The sequence below is a fragment of the Thalassophryne amazonica genome, chromosome 11, assembly GCF_902500255.1.
Source record: "Thalassophryne amazonica chromosome 11, fThaAma1.1, whole genome shotgun sequence".
Lineage (NCBI taxonomy): Eukaryota > Metazoa > Chordata > Actinopteri > Batrachoidiformes > Batrachoididae > Thalassophryne > Thalassophryne amazonica.
The window spans coordinates 19,211,844-19,237,847 of NC_047113.1; the positions used below are offsets into that span (position 1 = coordinate 19,211,844).

Consider the following 26,004-nt stretch of genomic DNA (forward strand, 5'->3'; position numbering starts at 1 on the left):
TCAGAAGCACAGAGGCGAGAGGCTCAGATGCTGCAGACAGAAACTATGCAGCAGATAAACAGATTCCAGTCAAAGAGTCTGGAGTTGGAGAGGACCACAGCCAAAACTGTACACCTTCCCCTGGGTTTCTACCCCTCCCTTCCCCTCATACATCTCTCCACCCGGTCCTTGTTGTCACCCCTCCAGTCTCCGCTGTCTCCTCATCAGGGTGCCAGCTGTTGGATTTCTTTGGAGAGAACTTGGCATACATTGATGAGTCGTCAGACGCACTGAGTGACCGCGTCCAAAAAGCAGCAAAAGAGGACAAGAGGCAGCGGCCACGAAAGCCCAAGAGGAGTAGCATGAGGAGGCAACTGTCCCACAAGTGGAGCCCTTTGCGGGTGAGGAAGCAAACCAGTGACATGCTGCCGCCATCAAATCCCCCCACACCGCCGCCAACATCTCATTCTAAGAATGAGACTAACGAAGCGTCTACCCTCTGACGGCTGCTGCGCTCAAATTGAGGCTGATTTATGAACGTGATGCCAGCATGACAGTCCACACCAAATCTAACCAAACATCACCATCGTGTTGCAGACCATCTTCTATTAGCTCGTTGTAATGCGGTTTGTGATATCAGGTCTGGAAAAAGTGCAATAAGGTATCTGTGACTCTTACACACAGCAGCTCTTTGCTGGAGAGTTTGTGAATGAATACGTCAGTGTTCCTGCAGAAGTTTTCTCAGGGCCTGTGGTGCTTACTGGGGGACTCGGATTGCGAGGTGCATTGAGAGAAAAAATGTGAGACATAGGAAATGCAAACTTTAGTGATGTTTCCATAATTTATGAAATCCTACCATAGTCCTTACACAGTTTAATTAAAAAAAAAACTCTGCATTTCATATAAGACGAATGTGTTTTTCTGTGAAATAATCACTTTTACCAGCCACTTGGTATATCACATAGAAAAAAAATCATGAGGATAATAAAAAAAACAAACAAAAAAAAAAAAAACAAAGATGCATCACGAACCTTCCTGCAACCAGTGTATTTGAATTAATCAAAATTTAATGTGCATATTTATGGTCAGACTTTCCAGCCGTCATCACGAGCACATCTCAGGGTGCATGTGTACGCACTGCTTACTTGAAAGTTTGACTCCAGACCCCATGAAGATTTTAAACAAATAGAGACCTCCCCAAATGTGAAAATTTTACAACTTTTTAAAAATGGCACTTTGACTTTAACAACATAGACGTCTGGTGTGAAAAAGAAGTTATTGAGGACTTTTAATGGCACGAACAGTGAGGGAGGTTTTTTTAGGAAAAAAAGACACGCCTCCTCTACAAAATAATTATTTTTGCCTTCCACAAGTATTTAAATAACAACCAAGATCCTTGTGTGAATTGCACAAGTGATAGCAGCCTTTCTCAAAAGAGTGGTCCGTGGACCTCTGGTGGTCGGTCAGTGAATATATTGGTAAAAGATCACATTTCAAAAAATTAATATATTCTAAGTTAAAAGCGTTTCCCAAACTATGTAAAAATGACTCCAAAGTCTAACAGATAGTAACATATATGTGACTGAACGAAGCTATTTGTGAAGCTGTCATTAGACTGTAATTGTAATGTACACTTAGTTGGATATTTGGGGAGTTTGGCAGGGTGTGAGATATTTTTTTATTTTATTTTTTAATTGGTCCTTGGTGTAAAAACTTTGAGAAACACTGGCTTAAAGCTTGGAATGTGTCATTACTTTTCCACCTAGTCTCCTTCCCTTTCCACACTTACACCAAACCCAGACATGTTCGTGCTTCCCCTCGGTGAAGAAATCAGTTGTCTTCTCAGCACCAGTGGCACACAGCCTCCTGAACCTCTGTATTATTAGTGTAACATGTCCCTTGAGGTGTTCTTTCAGTGTGGGAAAAAGGACAAAGTCAGAGAGTGTAAGATCTGGGCTGTATGGCCGGGGCAGCTGTGCATCCTGTGTTTGTCACCTCGTGTGTGAATGAGCAGTCATGCTGAAGAATTGCATCTTCTCTGCTCAAACTCACTTCAAATTGTGCACGCAGCTTTTGCAAAGAGACCACATATCGGTCAGAGTTGACAGTGTTGTGTTCCAATAATCCTGTGAGGACTATGCCATCACACCCACGTTTGATGCTGTATATCTGGTGCGGTTATGAGGTGCTCGCGACACGTCTGTTCATGGAGGCTGGACTTCAAAGTTCTTGCTCACCTCCTGACTTCCATACAGGCCTCGTCATACGTAACATTCATTTACAGGTGCACATTCTTCTACCCTGAGGATTTAATAACAGCATGTGGTTTCAAAAGCACATCTAGGTACATCATCAGTTTTGTGTTTTATTTATTTATTTATTTTTACCAACTACTGTTCGCATGTGTAACGGTGAAGGTGATAATGTGCCTGAAACTGCAGGCAAAAACTGTTTGATGTAGTAAATGATGATTCTCCTGCCTGTTTCACTTTGGCATTTTGCTTGTTATTGACATAATGGCGTTGGAGTCAGAATGTTTCAGCCGACCTTCATAACAAACAAACAAAACACAGACTACCAATCAATCAATCAATCAATTTTTTTATATAGCGCCAAATCACAACAAACAGTTGCCCCAAGGCGCTTTATATTGTAAGGCAAGGCCATACAATAATTATGTAAAACCCCAACGGTCAAAACGACCCCCTGTGAGCAAGCACTTGGCTACAGTGGGAAGGAAAAACTCCCTTTTAACAGGAAGAAACCTCCAGCAGAACCAGGCTCAGGGAGGGGCAGTCTTCTGCTGGGACTGGTTGGGGCTGAGGGAGAGAACCAGGAAAAAGACATGCTGTGGAGGGGAGCAGAGATCGATCACTAATGATTAAATGCAGAGTGGTGCATACAGAGCAAAAAGAGAAAGAAACAGTGCATCATGGGAACCCCCAGCAGTCTACGTCTATAGCAGCATAACTAAGGGATGGTTCAGGGTCACCTGATCCAGCCCTAACTATAAGCTTTAGCAAAAAGGAAAGTTTTAAGCCTAATCTTAAAAGTAGAGAGGGTGTCTGTCTCCCTGATCTGAATTGGGAGCTGGTTCCACAGGAGAGGAGCCTGAAAGCTGAAGGCTCTGCCTCCCATTCTACTCTTACAAACCCTAGGAACTACAAGTAAGCCTGCAGTGTGAGAGCGAAGCGCTCTATTGGGGTGATATGGTACTACGAGGTCCCTAAGATAAGATGGGACCTGATTATTCAAAACCTTATAAGTAAGAAGAAGAATTTTAAATTCTATTCTAGAATTAACAGGAAGCCAATGAAGAGAGGCCAATATGGCCAACTACCAGACTTTCTTGGTGTGTCTCTGTTGTATCCAACTCTCAGAATTCCACTTTGCCGTGTCAGGTATTATGTTCGCAGTTGATAAGTGAGTCAGCCACACTCCGCCACGTAGCGACATCAATTACAACCATCAATCATCAGTTAACTGCACCCTGAGACTTAAACTCTTTATTATGACCGTCATCACAACACGACATTTATTTGTAAGTTTCAGGAGTTTCCAGAAGCATCAGTTCAGTTTTAGCTGATGTGCTGTTCAGACGTGAGCTTAAGTGATTCTTTAGTTGTATTAAGGCGTAAAATCTCAGACTTCGACTGGCTTCAGGGAACTCGTGTTTAGTAACCGCTAAGTTGTCTTAATCACAGGGTGTGAATCTGACACACTCGTGCATCACTCTGTTTATACATTGCTGTGATACCAGCCCTGACTGGTGAACTGTCTTCATGATGGAAAGTGTCCAGACCTTCATGCACTTTTAATGATCCCACTCTTTAATTTGATTTGTGGCCTCTTACCGACAGCTCAGCCAAGATTTACACTCAACAAAAATATAAACGCAACACTTTTGTTTTTGCTCCCATTTTGTATGAGAGGAACTCAAAGATCTAAAACTTTTTCCACATACACAATATCACCATTTCCCTCAAATATTGTTCACAAACCAGTCTAAATCTGTGATAGTGAGCACTTCTCCTTTGCTGAGATAATCCATCCCACCTCACAGGTGTGCCATATCAAGATGCTGATTAGACACCATGATTAGTGCACAGGTGTGCCTTAGACTGTCCACAATAAAAGGCCACTCTGAAAGGTGCAGTTTTATCACACAGCACAATGCCACAGATGTCGCAAGATTTGAGGGAGCGTGCAACTGGCATGCTGACAGAAGGAATGTCAACCAGAGCTGTTGCTCGTGTATTGAATGTTCATTTCTTTACCATAAGCCGTCTCCAAAGGCGTTTCAGAGAATTTGGCAGTACATCCAACCAGCCTCACAACCGCAGACCACGTGTAACCACACCAGCCCAGGACCTCCACATCCAACATGTTCACCTCCAAGATTGTCTGAGACCAGCCACTCGGACAGCTGCTGAAACAATCGGTTTACATAACCAAAGAATTTCTGCACAAACTGTCAGAAACCGTCTCAGGGAAGCTCATCTGCATGCTCGTCGTTCTCATCGGGGTCTCGACCTGACTCCAGTTCGTCGTGGCAACTTCGCACAGCCATTGAAGAGGGGTGGACCAACATTCCACAGGCCACAATTGACAACCTGATCAACTCTATGCGAAGGAGATGTGTTGCACTGCATGAGGCAAATGGTGGTCACACCAGGTACTGACTGGTATCCCCCCCCCCCCCCCAATAAAACAAAACTGCACCTTTCAGAGTGGCCTTTTATTGTGGGCAGTCTAAGGCACACCTGTGCACTAGTAGTTTGTGTATTTCTTTATTTAATTTTATTGTGTCCTTATTTTAATGGCCATGTTCTTCCTGCCAAATAAATCACTGTACAACTTTTGCAGCTTGCATGTACCATTTTGTTCTTGGTTGAGCTCGAGATGCTGAGTCAAGGAAATTGACTCTTTAAAACTCAGGTTTTTTATTTTTCTGCCAATAATCACCCGTCTGTGACAGGTGGTGTTCTGTGTGGATTATGGTAATAGTCTGTGTTTGATAGCACTCTTCTGGCCACAGCAGGTTGTAAAGATTTAATATTTGGGACTGTAAAGGCTGTTGTAGTTCACTATCAATGTTATTAAGTCCTTAGATCTGCTGCAAATATGGCAAAGTCTTGGGTAACCAAAAGCAACTGCCACTGTCATTTGGCATCACCCAAACATGAACAAGAAATGTATGACAGGAATGAGTAGCTACAACCAGACGGCAGTCTAAAACTTTTTCCACATATACAATATCACCATTTCTCTCAAATACTGTGCACAAACCAGTCTAAATCTGTGATAGTGAGCACTTCTCCTTTGCTGAGATAATCCATCCCACCTCACAGGTGTGCCATACCAAGATGCTGATTAAACACCATGATTAGTGCACAGGTGTGCCTTAGACTGCCCACAATAAAAGGCCACTCTGAAAGGTGCAGTTTTATCACACAGCACAATGCCACAGATGTCGCAAGATTTGAGGGAGCGTGCAATTGGCATGCTGACAGCAGGAATGTCAACCAGAACTGTTGCTCGTGTATTGAATGTTCATTTCTCTACCATAAGCCGTCTCCAAAGGCGTTTCAGAGAATTTGGCAGTACATCCAACCAGCCTCACAACCGCAGACCACGTGTAACCACACCAGCCCAGGACCTCCACATCCAGCATGTTTACCTCCAAGATCGTCTGAGACCAGCCACTCGGACAGCTGCTGGAACAATCGGTTTGCATAACCAAAGAATTTCTGCACAAACTGTCAGAACCTGTCTCAGGGAAGCTCATCTGCATGCTCGTCGTCCTCATCGGGGTCTCGACCTGACTCCAGTTCGTCGTCGTAACCGATTTGAGTGGGCAAATGCTCACATTCGCTGCTGTTTGGCACTTTGGAGAGGTGTTCTCTTCACGGATGATGCGAAGGAGATGTGTTGCACTGCATGAGGCAAATGGTGGTCACACCAGATACTGACTGGTATCCCCCCCAATAAAACAAAACTGCACCTTTCAGAGTGGCCTTTTATTGTGGGCAGTCTAAGGCACACCTGTGCACTAATCATGGTGTCTAATCAGCATCTTGATATGGCACACCTGTGAGGTGGGATGGATTATCTCAGCAAAGGAGAAGTGCTCACTATCACAGATTTAGACTGGTTTGTGCACAGTATTTGAGGGAAATGGTGATATTGTGTATGTGGAAAAAGTTTTAGATCGTTGAGTTAATCTCATACAAAATGGGAGCAAAACCAAAAGTGTTGCGTTTATATTTTTGTTGAGTATATATTGCAGCACTTGCCTTCTCATGAGGATTCCAAAAAAGTATACTTTGTGGTATTTTAGGCTGAAAGCTGTAGAGTTACAAAGTCTGTGACTGCCCCAGGATGGGAGAGCAGACCAACACAGGTTACTTGCCCAGATAAGTAAACCATTTTCAGCTGGGTGGACTGTGATAGTACACATGATATATCTTGTCCTTGGACACAGACCAATGGTATGGCTGGGAATCAAACACAGGTCTACACATTGGCAGCTTACTGATTTATCCCACTGTTTGTTTCTTTATGTACCTGAAATGATTGGTAGAACTAATAGCATATTTTTAATTATTACTAAAAGTAATAATTTGCGCCATCTGTTGTGCTTAAAAAGTGCGGCACCAGCACGTGCTCCCTGATCTGACTACGTTATGTGGAAACATATATGTCACACATCCCAATGGCTGTTTACCGTGTTTGGCCTTTCCTTTGCTAAACACACAAAATAATCAAGAATTATTCCTTTTTAAAATCCGATTAACTCTACAAATAATTGGGTGATTCTTAGACTACGGGCACTTATTATGTCCTTTGATCATATTGTATGAAAAACAGAAAAAAGGGGAAATTTCACACTTTCATAGTTATCTTTACAATTAAAGTGTTTTAAGAAATTTGTTCTTGTAGTCTATGATGACTTTTTCACCTTTTTCAGCATCATTATATGCAAATATTGCAGTTTTGTGATTGTCCCACACCCAGACTTTTGATCTTCAATGATAAAAATGAATGGTAAAAAAACGTTTTTTCTAATGTTTTAAAATATCTCTGAATAAAATATCAGTAAAATAATCAAAACATAATTGGGGTATTCAGTGTCATACAGCTGTTGTGATTTTTTTAAACAAAATGTAGTTGTCCCACACTATTGCCGTAATTTCCACCAAAACACTGTAATGTCCCTTTAAACAGTTTGTATGAAAGATTGTTTGGGTAGTTCTATGGAGATAAACAGTGACAACAGAGCACATGTATATAGCGCCAAATCACAACAAACAGTTGCCCCAAGGCGCTTTATATTGTAAGGCAATGGTGTGGTGGAAATTACATTTACAAGGCCAATAGTGCCCGTAGTTAAAGAATCACCCAATTGCATTTTTTTAACCAAGATTGGAGCAAGTTTAATTTTTGAGCCCAGCACAAAATTGACCTTTGTCAACATCTTTATTGTTTTCACCCACAACATTTTGTCAGAGAGTACAAATTCTAACATTTTTGGCATCTTTATGTCGAGACAAATAATGTGTCGTACCTTTTTAATCTCTGACACCAACCGGGGTATAGTTCTCATACTTTTTTGTGTAGGTCGTGGTAAACTGAGGCTGCATTTTAAGTACCGTTTTGCTCACTTTGGTACCAGTTAGGTCAAAACTGGCTACGGGCCCCTGGACTAATTTGTCACTTATTTTAAAAGAGTCTGTGCAAATCCGACTGGTTTGGTTTAACCGAAGTTAATGTCCTTTACCTCGTGACAATTCAGTTAATTTGTACTATAGTTTTATTTGCAGTGAAATCTATAGTAGCCCTTATGTGACGGGGAGCACAGGATTATGGTGGATGTGGGTTTACGTTCCTGCTTACTCACAGCTGCTCACTGCTAACATGCCAGATACCACGTCCAAAATAAGAACAGACTGAATCCGCATTTGATTCAGACTTTCATATATTTTATCTTTTGTTGACAGAGGTTTGGAAGGGGCGGACGTCCACACCGCCCTTTACTGGAATTCCTGTTAAACCATTAGCTATACTGTGAATACAAAATCTGACTCATGAGTTCTGTTTTTCTTTTGATATTCAAATTTCAGCCTGAGTCCCAAAGGGGACAAACTATGACAATGTCACCCTCATGTGTTTAAAAAGAGAACAGGCCAGCCGTTGTGGGTTTGGCCTCACAGCTGTGGGGCCCTGAGTGAAGCTGCAGGATCCACGTTGAACCAGAAGAACAACATGGCTTCAATCATTCTGAGGTTGCAGATCATCTATCATCTATTTAGTCTGACCTCGTTACCACCTGGCTGCTGGTGTAATGGTTGTAATGGTTTATTTTGTGTTTATGGAGTCCACTTGCTCTTTGTGCTGCATTATAGCTACTGTAAATTTTTAAAAGAATTATTTCTACATCGTTCTGATTCTAAAAATATTTGGTGATGGAAAATGAACTGCCTTCTGAACTATCAAAAGCTGTTTGTAGTCCGTGTAGCAGCGCTCTGAATGGCGTCGCTATACAAGCTCCGCTGGATGTGTGCTCCGGGTCTGTTTTCAGCATCTCCTCCCTCTGCTCAGCGTTTATCAAGGGAAGGGTCAATGTCAACAACAGAATTCTCTCCCAAGGACAGTGGGACCCAGCGTGAGATGGAGTGAGACGCTGTACCGTGGGATAAGTACAGGTTGCACATAGCAAGGGGTAGTTAAGTGGAAAAGACTAACAGATGCTGGAGCTAGTTTATTTGGGAGGAGGGAGACTCACCGCAGCTCGAGCACCCTGACAAACACACTGAGGCTCCATCAAAAACACCATTTTACTGCAATGGCTGGAGAAATATTTGCAGCGCCTTGAGGTATTTTAACTTTGGGAAAAGATCAAATAAAAAGCAGAGTTCTCTGAGGAAGAAAAAAAATAAAAGATGGAATCAACGTGAGCAAAAGAATCACAGCCAGCTGTGAGCCAATACGTTTTTAAAAATAAAATAACTGACACTATTATATGGCTGTGATGCTATGCGCTTAGACTGGTTACCATGACAATCGGTCCGGAATGCATATCACAAACCAGGAAGCTAAAAACACGATTACAAAAACCAAGTCAAACATGAACATACGTCATAAATATCTAAGGGTGATTCTTTAACTACGGGCACTATTGGCCTTGTAAATGTAATTTCCACCACACCATTGCCTTACAATATAAAGCGCCTTGGGGCAACTGTTTGTTGTGATTTGGCGCTATATACATGTGCTCTGATGTGACTGTTTATCTCCATAGAAACTACCCAAACAATCTTTCATACAAACTGTTTAAAGGGACATTACAGTGTTGTGGTGGAAATTACGGCAATAGTGTGGGACAACTACATTTTGTTTAAAAAAATCACAACAGTTGTATGACATTGAATACCCCAATTATGTTTTGATTATTTTACTGATATTTTATTCAGAGATATTTTAAAACATTAGAAAAAACGTTTTTTTACCATTCATTTTTATCATTGAAGATCAAAAATCTGGGTGTGGGACAAGCACAAAACGGCAATATTTGCATATAATGATGCAGAAAAAAGGTGAAAAAGTCATCATAGACTACTAGAACAAATTTCTTAACAAACTTTCATTGTAAAGATAACTATAAAAGTGTGAAATTTCCCCTTTTTTCTGTTTTTCATACAATATGATCAAAGGACATAATAAATCAAATCAAATCAATTTGATTTATATAGCGCCAAATCACAACAAACAGTTGCCCCAAGGCGCTTTATATTGTAAGGCAAAGCCATACAATAATTACGTAAAAAACCCCAACGGTCAAAACGACCCCCTGTGAGCAAGCACTTGGTGACAGTGGGAAGGAAAAACTCCCTTTTAACAGGAAGAAACCTCCAGCAGAATCAGGCTCAGGGAGGGGCAGTCTTCTGCTGGGACTGGTTGGGGCTGAGGGAGAGAACCAGGAAAAAGACATGCTGTGGAGGGGAGCAGAGATCAATCACTAATGATTAAATGCAGAGTGGTGCATACAGAGCAAAAAGAGAAAGAAACACTCTGTGCATCATGGGAACCCCCCAGCAGTCTAATTCTATAACAGCATAACTAAAGGATGGTTCAGGGTCACCTGATCCAGCCCTAACTATAAGCTTTAGCAAAAAGGAAAGTTTTAAACCTAATCTTAAAAGTAGAGAGGGTGTCTGTCTTCCTGATCTGAATTGGGAGCTGGTTCCAGAGGAGAGGAGCCTGAAAGCTAAAGGCTCTGCCTCCCATTCTACTCTTACAAACCCTAGGAACTACAAGTAAGCCTGCAGTCTGAGAGCGAAGCGCTCTGTTGGGGTGGTATGGTACTATGAGGTCCCTAAGATAAGATGGGACCTGATTATTCAAAACCTTATAAGTAAGAAGAAGAATTTTAAATTCTATTCTAGAATTAACAGGAAGCCAATGAAGAGAGGCCAATATGGGTGAGATATGCTCTCTCCTTCCAGTCCCTGTCAGTACTCTAGCTGCAGCATTTTGAATTAACTGAAGGCTTTTCAGGGAACTTTTAGGACAACCTGATAATAATGAATTACAATAGTCCAGCCTAGAGGAAATAAATGCATGAATTAGTTTTTCAGCATCACTCTGAGACAAGACCTTTCTAATTTTAGAGATATTGCGCAAATGCAAAAAAGCAGTCCTACATATTTGTTTAATATGCGCATTGAATGACATATCCTGATCAAAAATGACTCCAAGATTTCTCACAGTATTACTAGAGGTCAGGGTAATGCCATCCAGAGTAAGGATCTGGTTAGACACCATGTTTCTAAGATTTGTGGAGCCAAGTACAATAACTTCAGTTTTATCTGAATTTAAAAGCAGGAAATTAGAGGTCATCCATGTCTTTATGTCTGTAAGACAATCCTGCAGTTTAGCTAATTGGTGTATGTCCTCTGTCTTCATGGATAGATAAAGCTGGGTATCATCTGCGTAACAATGAAAATTTAAGCAATGCTGTCTAATAATACTGCCTAAGGGAAACATGTATAAAGTGAATAAAATTGGTCCTAGCACAGAACCTTGTGGAACTCCATAATTAACCTTAATCTGTGAAGAAGATTCCCCATTTACATGAACAAATTGTAATCTATTAGATAAATATGATTCAAACCACCGCAGCGCAGTGCCTTTAATACCTATGGCATGCTCTAATTGCTGTAATAAAATGTTATGGTCAACAGTATCAAAAGCAGCACTGAGGTCTAACAGAACAAGCACAGAGATGAGTCCACTGTCTGAGGCCGTAAGAAGATCATTTGTAACCTTCACTAATGCTGTTTCTGTACTATGATGAATTCTAAAACCTGACTGAAACTCTTCAAATAGACCATTCCTCTGCAGATGATCAGTTAGCTGTTTTACAACTACCCTTTCAAGAATTTTTGAGAGAAAGGGAAGGTTTGAGATTGGCCTATAATTAGCTAAGATAGCTGGGTCAAGTGATGGCTTTTTAAGTAATGGTTTAATTACTGCCACCTTAAAAGCCTGTGGTACATAGCCAACTAATAAAGATAAATTGATCATATTTAAGATCGAAGCATTAATTAATGGTAGGGCTTCCTTGAGCAGCCTGGTAGGAATGGGGTCTAATAGACATGTTGATGGTTTGGAGGAAGTAACTAATGAAAATAACTCAGACAGAACAATCGGAGAGAAAGAGTCTAACCAAATACCGGCATCACTGAAAGCAGCCAAAGATAACGATATGTCTTTGGGATGGTTATGAGTCATTTTTTCTCTAATAGTTAAAATTTTATTAGCAAAGAAAGTCATGAAGTCATTACTAGTTAAAGTTAAAGGAATACTTGGCTCAACAGAGCTCTGACTCTTTGTCAGCCTGGCTACAGTGCTGAAAAGAAACCTGGGGTTGTTCTTATTTTCTTCAATTAGTGATGAGTAGTAAGATGTCCTAGCTTTACGGAGGGCTTTTTTATAGAGCAACAGACTCTTTTTCCAGGCTAAGTGAAGATCTTCTAAATTAGTGAGACGCCATTTCCTCTCCAACTTATGTGTTATCTGCTTTAAGCTGCGAGTTTGTGAGTTATACCACTGAGTCAGGCACTTCTGATTTAAAGCTCTCTTTTTCAGAGGAGCTACAGCATCCAAAGTTGTCTTCAATGAGGATGTAAAACTATTGACGAGATACTCTATCTCACTCACAGAGTTTAGGTAGCTACTCTGCACTGTGTTGGTATATGGCATTAAGAAGGAATCATATCCTTAAACCTAGTTACAGCGCTTTCTGAAAGACTTCTACTGTAATGAAACTTATTCCCCACTGCTGGGTAGTCCATCAGAGTAAATGTAAATGTTATTAAGAAATGATCAGACAGAAGGGAGTTTTCAGGGAATACTGTTAAGTCTTCAATTTCCATACCATAAGTCAGAACAAGATCTAAGATATGATTAAAGTGGTGGGTGGACTCATTTACATTTTGAGCAAAGCCAATTGAGTCTAATAATAGATTAAATGCAGTGTTGAGGCTGTCATTCTCAGCATCTGTGTGGATGTTAAAATCGCCCACTATAATTATCTTATCTGAGCTAAGCACTAAGTCAGGCAAAAGGTCTGAAAATTCACAGAGAAACTCACAGTAACGACCAGGTGGACAATAGATAACCACAAATAAAACTGGTTTTTGGGACTTCCAATTTGGATGAACAAGACTAAGAGTCAAGCTTTCAAATGAATTAAAGCTCTGTCTGGGTTTTGGATTAATTAATAAGCTGGAATGGAAGATTGCTGCTAATCCTCCGCCTCGGCCCGCGCTACGAGCGTTCTGGCAGTTAGTGTGACTCGGGGGTGTTGACTCATTTAAACTAACACATTCATCCTGCTGTAACCAGGTTTCTGTAAGGCAGAATAAATCAATATGTTGATCAATTATTATATCATTTACTAACAGGGACTTAGAAGAGAGAGACCTAATGTTTAATAGACCACATTTAACTGTTTTAGTCTGTGGTGCAGTTGAAGGTGCTATATTTTTTTTTTTCTTTTTGAATTTTTATGCTTAAATAGATTTTTACTGGTTATTGGTGGTCTGGGACCTCCGATTGGCGTAACCGGGTGTCATTACTGCCAACGTGAATTACAATCTTACCAAATTTACGCTTAGCCTTAGCCAGCAGTTTCAAATTTCCTTCGATGTCGCCTGCTCTGGCCCCCGGAACACAACTGACTATGGTTGCTGGTGTCGCTAACTTCACATTTCTCAAAACAGAGTCGCCAATAACCAGAGTTTGATCCTCGGTGGGTGTGTGGCCGAGTAGGGAAAAATGGTTAGAAATGTGAACGGGTTGGCGGTGTACACAGGGCTTCTGTTTAGGGCTACGCTTCCTCCTCACAGTCACCCAGTCGGCCTGCTTTCCTGGCTGCTCGGGATCTGCTGGAAGGGAACTAATGACGGCTAAGCTACCTTGGTCCGCACCGACTACAGGGGCCTGGCTAGCTGTAGAATTTTCCACGGTGCGGAGCCGAGTCTCCAATTCGCCCAGCCTGGCCTCCAAAGCTACGAATAAGCTACACTTATTACAAGTACGATTACTGCTAAAGGAGGCCGAGGAATAACTAAACATTTCACACCCAGAGCAGAAAAGTGCAGGGGAGACAGGAGAAGCCGCCATGCTAAATCGGCTAAGAGCTAGTAGCTGCGCTAAGCTAGCGGATTCCTAAAAACACACAAAGTGAATAATGTGTAAATAATTTAGAGGTGATTCAGCAGAGGGAGTGCTTTAGTTAAGGCACGTGAAGATTACACTGTGAAACAAATCGTTATCTAGTTATCTAGATCAATCTAACTGCGCAGATTAAACAGCTAACAGATACAGCAAAACACCGCTGTGCTCCAGAACAGGAAGTGATACAATACTGCAGTGAGAGCCAACCACCAGTAGAGGCAAGCAAGAGTCCCGTATAAGTCCCGAATAAGTGCCAGTACTCTAAGAATCACCCCTAAACAGCATCAGAAAAAACACAGATTGAAAGCTTACCAGCTAACAACCGGACAATCTGTTAGGAAGTTCTTCACGGAGGTGAAGAAAGCAAACATGTCTGACTACGAGCCCTCAGCAGCTTTCATATTCAACCTATAGCAGAAGTTTGCATGTTTATATATATAATATGAGCAAAGTGCTGCACAGCGGCACGAAGCTCGCTCATGGTAAAGGGAGTCCCAAACAGGAAGTGCCAAATTTTGAATCCACAGTGAAACAGGAAATGTCAAACACTTCCTGGATTGACAGACGAGATCCCATGGAATCTCACGGGGGCTCATTGGAAAGTTCAGACTGTAACAGGAAGTGCCAAATTTTGACTCAACAGTGAAGCAGGAAATGTCAAATGTTGAACACTTCCTGGCATAGGTGGACTTAGAGCGGAAGCCGGGGTTGCACTGGACTCCCCTAAAATCTGATTGGACACAGATGATTGACATGTCACAGCACCGCACGTCTGGTTGAAAAGACAGACATTTTGAAATCAGTGAGTCACATTGACTCCTTGGTTCCTCCTGTCCAGTAGTTGGTGCTGTGTACCACAAAAAATTCAAATCCACCTTAGTAGAAGAAAAAAAATGTTTACCTGAGATTTGAACTTAACACATCATTTGAACCATGGATTAATAATGACACCAAAGTTATATTGGTGTATCCTCGGCCTCCTTTAACAGTAATGGTACTTGTAATAAGTGTAGCTTATTCGTAGCTTTGGAGGCCAGGCTGGGCGAATTGGAGACTCGGCTCCGCACCATGGAAAATTCTACAGCTAGCCAGGCCCCTGTAGTCGGTGCGGACCAAGGTAGCTTAGCCGCCGTTAGTTCCCCCCTGGCAGATCCCAAGCAGGCTGACTGGGTGACTGTGAGGAGGAAGCGTAGTTCTAAACAGAAGCCCCGTGTACACCGCCAACCCGTTCACATTTCTAACCGTTTTTCCCCACTCGACGACACACCCGCCGAGGATCAAACTCTGGTTATTGGTGACTCTATTTTGAGAAATGTGAAGTTAGCGACACCAGCAACCATAGTCAATTGTCTTCCGGGGGCCAGAGCAGGCGACATTGAAGGAAATTTGAAACTGCTGGCTAAGGCTAAGCGTAAATTTGGTAAGACTGTAATTCACGTTGGCAGTAATGACACCCGGTTACGCCAATCGGAGGTCACTAAAATTAACATTAAATCGGTGTGTAACTTTGCAAAAACAATGTCGGACTCTGTAGTTTTCTCTGGGCCCCTCCCCAATCGGACCGGGAGTGACATGTTTAGCCGCCTGTTCTCCTTGAATTGCTGGCTGTCTGAGTGGTGTCCAAAAAATGAGGTGGGCTTCATAGATAATTGGCAAAGCTTCTGGGGAAAACCTGGTCTTGTTAGGAGAGACGGCATCCATCCCACTTTGGATGGAGCAGCTCTCATTTCTAGAAATCTGGCCAATTTTCTTAAATCCTCCAAACCGTGACTATCCAGGGTTGGGACCAGGAAGCAGAGTTGTAGTCTTACACACCTCTCTGCAGCTTCTCTCCCCCTGCCATCCCCTCATTACCCCATCCCCGTAGAGACGGTGCCTGCTCCCAGACCACCAACAACCAGCAAAAATCTATTTAAGCATAAAAATTCAAAAAGAAAAAATAATATAGCACCTTCAACTGCACCACAGACTAAAACAGTTAAATGTGGTCTATTAAACATTAGGTCTCTCTCTTCTAAGTCCCTGTTGGTAAATGATATAATAATTGATCAACATATTGATTTTTTCTGCCTAACAGAAACCTGGTTACAGCAGGATGAATATGTTACGGGCCGAGGAGGAGGATTAGCAGCAATCTTCCATTCCAGCTTATTAATTAATCAAAAACCCAGACAGAGCTTTAATTCATTTGAAAGCTTGTCTCTTAGTCTTGTCCATCCAAATTGGAAGTCCCAAAAACCAGTTTTATTTGTTATTATCTATCGTCCACCTGGTCGTTACTGTGAGTTTCTCTGTGAATTTTCAGACCTTTTGTCTGACTTAGTGCTTAGCTCAGATAAGATAATTATAGTGGGCAATTTTAACATCCACACAGATGCTGAGAATGACAGCCTCAACACTGCATTAATCTATTATTAGACTCTATTGGCTTTGCTCAAAAAGTAAATGAGTCCACCCACCACTTTAATCATATCTTAGATCTTGTTCTGACTTATGGTATGGAAATAGAAGACTTAACAGTATTCCCTGAAAACTCCCTTCTGTCTGATCATTTCTTAATAACATTTACATTTACTCTGATGGACTACCCAGCAGTGGGGAATAAGTTTCATTACACTAGAAGTCTTTCAGAAAGCGCTGTAACTAGGTTTAAGGATATGATTCCTTCTTTATGTTCTCTAATGCCATATACCAACACAGTGCAGAGTAGCTACCTAAAATCTGTAAGGGAGATAGAGTATCTCGTCAATAGTTTTACATCCTCATTGAAGACAACTTTGGATGCTGTAGCTCCTCTGAAAAAGAGAGCTTTAAATCAGAAGTGCCTGACTCCGTGGTATAACTCACAAACTCGCAGCTTAAAGCAGATAACCCGTAAGTTGGAGAGGAAATGGCATCTCACTAATTTAGAAGATCTTCACTTAGCCTGGAAAAAGAGTCTGTTGCTCTATAAAAAAGCCCTCCGTAAAGCTAGGACATCTTTCTACTCATCACTAATTGAAGAAAATAAGAACAACCCCAGGTTTCTTTTCAGCACTGTAGCCAGGCTGACAAAGAGTCAGAGCTCTATTGAGCTGAGTATTCCATTAACTTTAACTAGTAATGACTTCATGACTTTCTTTGCTAACAAAATTTTAACTATTAGAGAAAAAATTACTCATAACCATCCCAAAGACGTATCGTTATCTTTGGCTGCTTTCAGTGATGCCGGTATTTGGTTAGACTCTTTCTCTCCGATTGTTCTGTCTGAGTTATTTTCATTAGTTACTTCATCCAAACCATCAACATGTTTATTAGACCCCATTCCTACCAGGCTGCTCAAGGAAGCCCTACCATTATTAATGCTTCGATCTTAAATATGATCAATCTATCTTTGTTAGTTGGCTATGTACCACAGGCTTTTAGGTGGCAGTAATTAAACCATTACTTAAAAAGCCATCACTTGACCCAGCTATCTTAGCTAATTATAGGCCAATCTCCACGCTTCCTTTGCTCTCAAAAATTCTTGAAAGGGTAGTTGTAAAACAGCTAACTGATCATCTGCAGAGGAATGGTCTATTTGAAGAGTTTCAGTCAGGTTTTAGAATTCATCATAGTACAGAAACAGCATTAGTGAAGGTTACAAATGATCTTCTTATGGCCTCGGACAGTGGACTCGTCTCTGTGCTTGTTCTGTTGGACCTCAGTGCTGCTTTTGATACTGTTGACCATAAAATTTTATTACAGAGATTAGAGCATGCCATAGGTATTAAAGGCACTGCGCTGCGGTGGTTTGAATCATATTTGTCTAATAGATTACAATTTGTTCATGTAAATGGGGAATCTTCTTCACAGACTAAAGTTAATTATGGAGTTCCACAAGGTTCTGTGCTAGGACCAATTTTATTCACTTTATACATGCTTCCCTTAGGCAGTATTATTAGACGGTATTGCTTAAATTTTCATTGTTACGCAGATGATACCCAGCTTTATCTATCCATGAAGCCAGAGGACACACACCAATTAGCTAAACTGCAGGATTGTCTTACAGACATAAAGACATGGATGACCTCTAATTTCCTGCTTTTAAACTCAGATAAAACTGAAGTTATTGTACTTGGCCCCACAAATCTTAGAAACATGGTGTCTAACCAGATCCTTACTCTGGATGGCATTACCCTGACCTCTAGTAATACTGTGAGAAATCTTGGAGTCATTTTGATCAGGATATGTCATTCAAAGCGAATATTAAACAAATATGTAGGACTGCTTTTTTGCATTTACGCAATATCTCTAAAATCAGAAAGGTCTTGTCTCAGAGTGATGCTGAAAAACTAATTCATGCATTTATTTCCTCTAGGCTGGACTATTGTAATTCATTATTATCAGGTTGTCCTAAAAGTTCCCTAAAAAGCCTTCAGTTAATTCAAAATGCTGCAGCTAGAGTACTGACGGGGACTAGAAGGAGAGAGCATATCTCACCCATATTGGCCTCTCTTCATTGGCTTCCTGTTAATTCTAGAATAGAATTTAAAATTCTTCTTCTTACTTATAAGGTTTTGAATAATCAGGTCCCATCTTATCTTAGGGACCTCGTAGTACCATATCACCCCAATAGAGCGCTTCACTCTCAGACTGCAGGCTTACTTGTAGTTCCTAGGGTTTGTAAGAGTAGAATGGGAGGCAGAGCCTTCAGCTTTCAGGCTCCTCTCCTGTGGAACCAGCTCCCAATTCAGATCAGGGAGACAGACACCCTCTCTACTTTTAAGATTAGGCTTAAAACTTTCCTTTTTTGCTAAAGCTTATAGTTAGGGCTGGATCGGGTGACCCTGAACCATCCCTTAGTTATGCTGCTATAGACGTAAACTGCTGGGGGGTTCCCATGATGCACTGTTCTTTCTCTTTTTGCTCTGTATGCACCACTCTGCATTTAATCATTAGTGATCGATCTCTGCTCCCCTCCACAGCATGTCTTTTCCTGGTTCTCTCCCTCAGCCCCAACCAGTCCCAGCAGAAGACTGCCCCTCCCTGAGCCTGGTTCTGCTGGAGGTTTCTTCCTGTTAAAAGGGAGTTTTTTCCTTCCCACTGTAGCCAAGTGCTTGCTCACAGGGGGTCGTTTTGACCGTTGGGGTTTTACATAATTATTGTATGGCCTTGCCTTACAATATAAAGCGCCTTGGGGCAACTGTTTGTTGTGATTTGGCGCTATATAAAAAAATTGATTGATTGATTGATATTGGTGAGCAAACGACCGTATTTTATGCCAGAAATGAGGTCCAGGTTGTTAAAAGCGGTATTTCTCCATTAATTTGGGTTGCTTTATATATGCATGTGTCTCCAGTGAATTTTTTAAACAAGCAGGCAACTGTTGATTAAATAACCTCTTAATTTTGCTGTCTGAGTGACACCAGATTATGCATTTCACTTAAAAACACACATGCCAAGGAGTGTTTCTCAAATGTACTCAAAAGTATTGTAACACGGCATTTCACACATTTTAATTTGTTTATGCCATTTCAAATACAAATAAATAAATAAATCTAAAGTTGTCTTCCTTAAACACAAACTGAAAGCAAATGTCTACAACTTGACATAAATTAATTAAAATATAAAATTCAGCTTCCTGATGAAGTGGTATAGAGGAGGATTTTCTTAAAAAGAAGACCTGAACATTCAGCTACAATTTGCCAGAAAGTACATCTAAGATGCAAGCCTAGATTTGATGTTTTGTTCTGTTATGTCTTCATAATTTATGTAGATAAAGTCCAAGACATATTCAGTGACTTGGAAATGTTTATGTTTCCATCCTCTGACTTGTCTGAAGAAAACTGGCAATAAAACTGGTTATTATTTACAGGTATTATCAACGTTTTTAGAGATTTGGAAGATAATTTAGCTAAACTGCAGATTGTCTTACAGACATAAAGACATGGATGACCTCTAATTTCCTGCTTTTAAACTCAGATAAAACTGAAGTTATTGTACTTGGCCCCACAAATCTTAGAAACATGGTGTCTAACCAGATCCTTACTCTGGATGGCATTACCCTGACCTCTAGTAATACTGTGAGAAATCTTGGAGTCATTTTTGATCAGGATATGTCATTCAATGCGCATATTAAACAAATATGTAGGACTGTTTTTTTGCATTTGCGCAATATCTCTAAAAATTAGAAAGGGTCTTGTCTCAGAGTGATGCTGAAAAACTAATTCATGCATTTATTTCCTCTAGGCTGGACTATTGTAATTCATTATTATCAGGTTGTCTTAAAAGTTCCCTGAAAAGCCTTCAGTTAATTCAAAATGCTGCAGCTAGAGTACTAACGGGGACTAGAAGGAGAGAGCATATCTCACCCATATTGGCCTCTCTTCATTGGCTTCCTGTTAATTCTAGAATAGTATTTAAAATTCTTCTTCTTATTTATAAGGTTTTGAATAATCAGGTCCCATCTTATCTTAGGGACCTCATAGTACCATATCACCCTAACAGAGCGCTTCGTTCTCAGACTGCAGGCTTACTTGTAGTTCCTAGGGTTTGTAAGAGTAGAATGGGAGGCAGAGCCTTCAGCTTTCAGGCTCCTCTCCTGTGGAACCAGCTCCCAATTCAGATCAGGGAGACAGACACCCTCTCTACTTTTAAGATTAGGCTTAAAACTTTCCTTTTTGCTAAAGCTTATAGTTAGGGCTGGATCAGGGTGACCCTGAGCCATCCTTAGTTATGCTGCTATAGAATTAGACTGCTGGGGGGTTCCCATGATGCACTGAGTGTTTTTCTCTTTTTGCTCTGTATGCACCACTCTGCATTTAATCATTAGTGATTGATCTCTGCTCCCCTCCACAGCATGTCTTTTTCCTGGTTCTCTCCCTCAGCCCCAACCAGTCCCCAGCAGAAGACTGCCCCTCCCTGAGCCTGGTTCTGCTGGAGGTTTCTTCCTGTTAAAGGGAGTTTTTCCTTCCCACTGTTGCCAAGTGCTTGCTCACAGGGGGTCGTTTTGACCGTTGGGGTTTTTCCGTAATTATTGTATGGCCTTGCCTTACAATATAAGGCGCCTTGGGGCAACTGTTTGTTGTGATTTGGCGCTATATAAATAAAATTGATTGATTGACTGATAATTTTAGAATTTTTTCTTTATATTTTTGTATTTCCTGTATTTGAAATGGCATCAACAATTACAATGTGTGAAATACCAAGTGTTCCAATACTTTTTGGAGGGCACAGTATCCTATCCTTATGATGAGTGTAAAATGAGTGTGGTATTATTACTGTTTTGTTTAAGAATGTTTAATTTTCACAGTTGCTGCACTTTGTGTGAAATAGTTATATCGTATATCATACTGATATGATAATATTGAGAGACAATAATTTGGCCACATTATACAGCCCTACTGTCAACTAGCTAAAAACCTTGAATATAATTTACATCTACATTTTAAAAAAAAAAGTGGCAGGGGGTTAAGAGGGCTGTAATTAGAAGCTGTAAGGTTTTAGCCATGCTAATGCTCCCCTGAAGCATTTGCTCAAAAAGCAGGTCTGAAGGACCTCAATGACATGGTGAGACGCTGAAGAGCTTCCTTGTTCACATCTGCAACATATACATATTAAATTCCTTAAAAAAAGAAAAGAAAAGAAATAGTTTTATATCAATTAAGCAATGGTCAAAGCTGAGTAGAGCATTTAGCGTCTTGATTAACAATGCATTAATATTTTTTAAAAAGCGGGGCAGGGGAGAACTTGTCTTTTAAGCATTTCAGCATAAACATACAGTTGTATGCAAACGTTCGGGCACCCCTGATAATTTTCATGATTTTCCTTTATAAATCATTGGTTGTCTGGGTCAGAAATTTCAGTTAAATATATCATATAGCAGACAAACACACTGATATTTGAGAAGTGAAATGAAGTTTCTAATATTTACAGAAAGTGTGAAATAATTATTTAAACATAATTGGGCAGCTGCATAAATTTGGGCACCCTTTTGATTTTATTGATTTGAATACATTTAGCACTAATTATTGGAACAAGAAAAACACTTGCTACCTACAGTAAAATTTGTTGTGGGGCTGTGTGGCCAGCGCAGGTACTGGAAATCTTGTTAAAGTTGAGGGTCACATGGATTCCAGTCAATATCAGCAGATTCTTGAGAACAATGTTCATGAATCAGTGACAAAGTTGAAGTTGCACTGGGGCTGGATCTTTGAACAAGACAACGACCCTAAACACTTCTCAAAATCTACTAAGGCATTCATGCAGAGGAACAATTACAATGTTCTGGAATGGCCATCTTAGTCCCCAGACCTGAATATTATTGAAAATCTATGGTGTGATTTTAAGCACACTGTAAAAAAAAATCTTGCCAAATTTATGGTGAAAAACTGGCAGCTGTGGTTGCCATTTTTTTCACCGTAAAAAATACAGTGATATATTGTATACAATACAGTATATATTGTATGTGGCTTCACGGGTAAGGTTATATTAACACTTGTAAAAAGAACAGTTTGAAAATGTTCCAATAAAGATGAGTTACTGTTAAAATAACGGTGACATTGTATATAGGCTCATGGTATAGCTGTACAATTCACAATGTAACCCTGTTGCTTTTTAAGTGAAATACTATCCATTCCACAGCATTTATTGTCCTATTTTATGGTCAATTTCTGTTAAAACAACAGCACAATTATTTATGCCTTGACGGTATGACTGTTCAATTCACAGTATAAACCCTTTGCTTTTAAGGTGAATTTCTATCCATTCCACATAATTTATTACCCTATTTTATGGTTTATTCCTGCTAAAAACAACAGCACAAAAATGTATCGGAAGTTACAGATAATCGATAAATTCCAGTGTTTTTTCTGGTACATTTGCAATTACTAAGAAGCTGAAATTGACTTTTAACATGATTGCTTTTGAAAACATCAAAAGCGACAAAAGACCCAAAGAATGAGCCAGTATTTACATGTTTGACCATACTGCCCCCTGTAGGAAGCTGCACAGACAAATCCTGAGAACACCCACAAAACCAGCTCTCTACTAATCATAATGCTCCGGTCAGGCGGAGGTCTTGAAAAATAAAGTCATACTAACTTATGGTTTTGTGAAAATACTGATAGAATAACTCCATTAATGTCAATTCTGTCATTTGTACAAAGTTAAAATATACCTATAATTTTTTAATGTTGAATAATGCACTAATTCTGAGGTTTTGTAACAAACACAGACTGCAAAGCATTCTGGGTAAAAGTGCCTCTGCTAAACACTGATTGGTTCTTAAAAATTAGCACATTACTTTAAAACGAAAACATATATCTGATATTTTCACTTTATAAAACTTCAGAAATGACAGTAATTTTAAATAACTTGTCCAAAATGAGTAGGTTAAAATTTGAACCATAAGTTAAAAATGTATGCCTCTGGATGACTTGGGTGATATTCCGTGAATAATACAGTAATGTGCTATTTTTAATATGACTGTCCAATGCTGTCACCATTTCAGCTTTTCACCATATATTTCACATGTTAAAACAATTAAAAATAACATTTTTGACAGTTTTTAAATTTATGGTAATTCAATGTTTATTCTACAACAATAAGCTTCTTCTTGCTTTACGGTTTATTCCTGTTGCCATTTCAGTTTTTCACTGTAATTTTCACGGACATTTTTTACAGCTGTCCATGCTCAGGAACCAACCAACCTGACTGACCTGGAGATGTTTTCTAAAGAAGAATCGTCCAAAATACCTTCAACCAGAATCCAGACTCTCATTGGAAGCTACAGGAAGCATTTTTATAGGCTGTTATTTCTGCAAAAGGAGGTTCTACTAAATAGTGATTTAGTAGTGATTTTTTTCTGTTGGGTGCCCAAATGTATGCACCTGCCTAATTTTGTTTCAAGAATTATTGCACACTTTCTGTAAATCCAATAAACTTCATTCCACTTCTCAAATGTCACTATTTGTCTACTACATGATATACTGAACTGAAATTGCTGATCCAAACAACCAATGATTTACAGTATAAATGAAAATCATGGAAATCATCAGGGGTGCCCAAACCTTTGCATACAACTGTACAAGTAAGGCACGGAAACAGTGAAGTGTGTTGAAAGAGTTGAGTTCTATGTACAGTAGTGTTCAGAATAATAGTAGTGCTATGTGACTAAAAAGATTCATCCAGGTTTTGAGTATATTTGTTATTGTTACATGGCAAACAAGGTACCAGTAGATTCTCACAAATCCAACAAGACCAAGCATTCAATCAATCAATCAATCAACTTTTTTCTTGTATAGCGACAAATCACAACAAACAGTTGCCCCAAGGCGCTCCACATTGCAAGGCAAGGCCATACAATAATTATGAAACACAGTCTACGTCTAAAGCAACATAACCAAGGGATGGTCCAGGGTCACCCGATCCAGCCCTAACTATAAGCCTTAGCGAAAAGGAAAGTTTTAAGCCTAATCTTAAAAGTAGAGAGGGTATCTGTCTCCCTGATCTGAATTGGGAGCTGGTTCCACAGGAGAGGAGCCTGAAAGCTGAAGGCTCTGCCTCCCATTCTACTCTTACAAACCCTAGGAACTACAAGTAAGCCCGCAGTCTGAGAGCGAAGCGCTCTAATGGGGTAATATGGTACTATGAGGTCCCTAAGATAAGATGGGACCTGATTATTCAAAACCTTATAAGTAAGAAGAAGAATTTTAAATTCTATTCTAGCATTAACAGGAAGCCAATGAAGGGAGGCCAACACGGGTGAGATATGCTCTCTCCTGCTAGTCCCCGTCAGTACTCTAGCTGCAGCATTCTGAACCAACTGAAGGCTTTTTAGGGAACTTTTAGGACAACCTGATAATAATGAATTACAATAGTCCAGCCTAGAGGAAACAAATGCATGAATTAGTTTTTCAGCATCACTCTGAGACAAGACCTTTCTGATTTTAGAGATATTGCGTAAATGCAAAAAGGCAGTCCTACATATTTGTTTAATATGCGCTTTGAATGACATATCCTGATCAAAAATAACTCCAAGATTTCTCACAGTATTACTAGAGATCAGGGAAATGCCATCCAGAGTAACGATCTGGTTAGACACCATGCTTCTAAGATTTGTGGGGCCAAGTACAATAACTTCAGTTTTATCTGAGTTTAAAAGCAGGAAATTAGAGGTCATCCATGTCTTTATGTCTGTAAGACAATCCTGCAGTTTAGCTAATTGGTGCGTATCCTCTGGCTTCATGGATAGATAAAGCTGGGTATCATCTGCGTAACAATGAAAATTTAAGCAATACCGTCTAATAATACTGCCCAAGGGAAGCATGTATAAAGTGAATAAAATTGGTCCTAGCACAGAACCTTGTGGAACTCCATAATTAACTTTAGTCTGTGAAGAAGATTCCCCATTTACATGAACAAACTGTAATCTATTAGACAAATATGATTCAAACCACCGCAGCGCAATGCCTTTAATACCTATGACATGCTCTAATCTCTGTAATAAAATTTTATGGTCAACAGTATCAAAAGCAGCACTGAGGTCCAACAGAACAAGCACAGAGATAAGTCCACTGTCCGAAGCCATAAGAAGATCATTTGTAACCTTCACTAATGCTGTTTCTGTACTATGATGAATTCTAAAACCTGACTGAAACTCTTCAAATAGACCATTCCTCTGCAGGTGATCAGTTAGCTGTTTTACAACTACCCTCTCAAGAATCTTTGAGAGAAAAGGAAGGTTGGAGATTGGCCTATAATTAGCTAAGATAGCTGGGTCAAGTGATGGCTTTTTAAGTAATGGTTTAATTACTGCCACCTTAAAGGCCTGTGGTACATAACCAACTAACAAAGATAGATTGATCATATTTAAGATTGAAGCATTAAATAATGGTAGGACTTCCTTGAGCAGCCTGGCAGGAATGGGGTCTAATAAGCATGTTGATGGTTTGGATGAAGTAACTAATGAAAATAACTCAGACAGAACAATCGGAGAGAAAGAGTCTAACCAAATACCGGCATCACTGAAAGCAGCCAAAGATAACGATACATCTTTGGGATGGTTATGAGTAATTTTTTCTCTAATAGTCAAAATTTTGTTAGCAAAGAAAGTCATGAAGTCATTACTAGTTAAAGTTAATGGAATACTCAGCTCAATAGAGCTCTGACTCTTTGTCAGCCTGGCTACAGTGCTGAAAAGAAACCTGGGGTTGTTCTTATTTTCTTCAATTAGTGATGAGTAGAAAGATGTCCTAGCTTCACGAAGGGCTTTCTTATAGAGCAACAAACTCTTTTTCCAGGCTAAGTGAAGATCTTCTA

At 40.1% G+C, this 26,004-nt stretch overlaps 1 protein-coding gene across 4 annotated transcripts in view; it reads left to right on the plus strand.

Annotated features, from left to right (window-relative positions):
- The window catches only part of kcnk4a (potassium channel, subfamily K, member 4a), a 40,410-nt gene extending 24,086 nt beyond the window's left edge, over window positions 1-16,324 (plus strand). For 2 of the 4 annotated variants that reach the window (XM_034180878.1, XM_034180875.1), the window contains one exon: window positions 33-803. In XM_034180878.1, coding sequence (XP_034036769.1) covers window positions 33-482 — 450 coding nt within the window. In that variant the 3' untranslated portion in view covers window positions 483-803. Of the gene's footprint in view, window positions 1-32; window positions 804-12,828; window positions 12,832-16,314 lie in introns of those variants that run through there. The other 2 variants (XR_004563374.1, XM_034180876.1) reach the window with 2 other exon arrangements.
- Window positions 16,325-26,004: the final 9,680 nt, after the last annotated feature.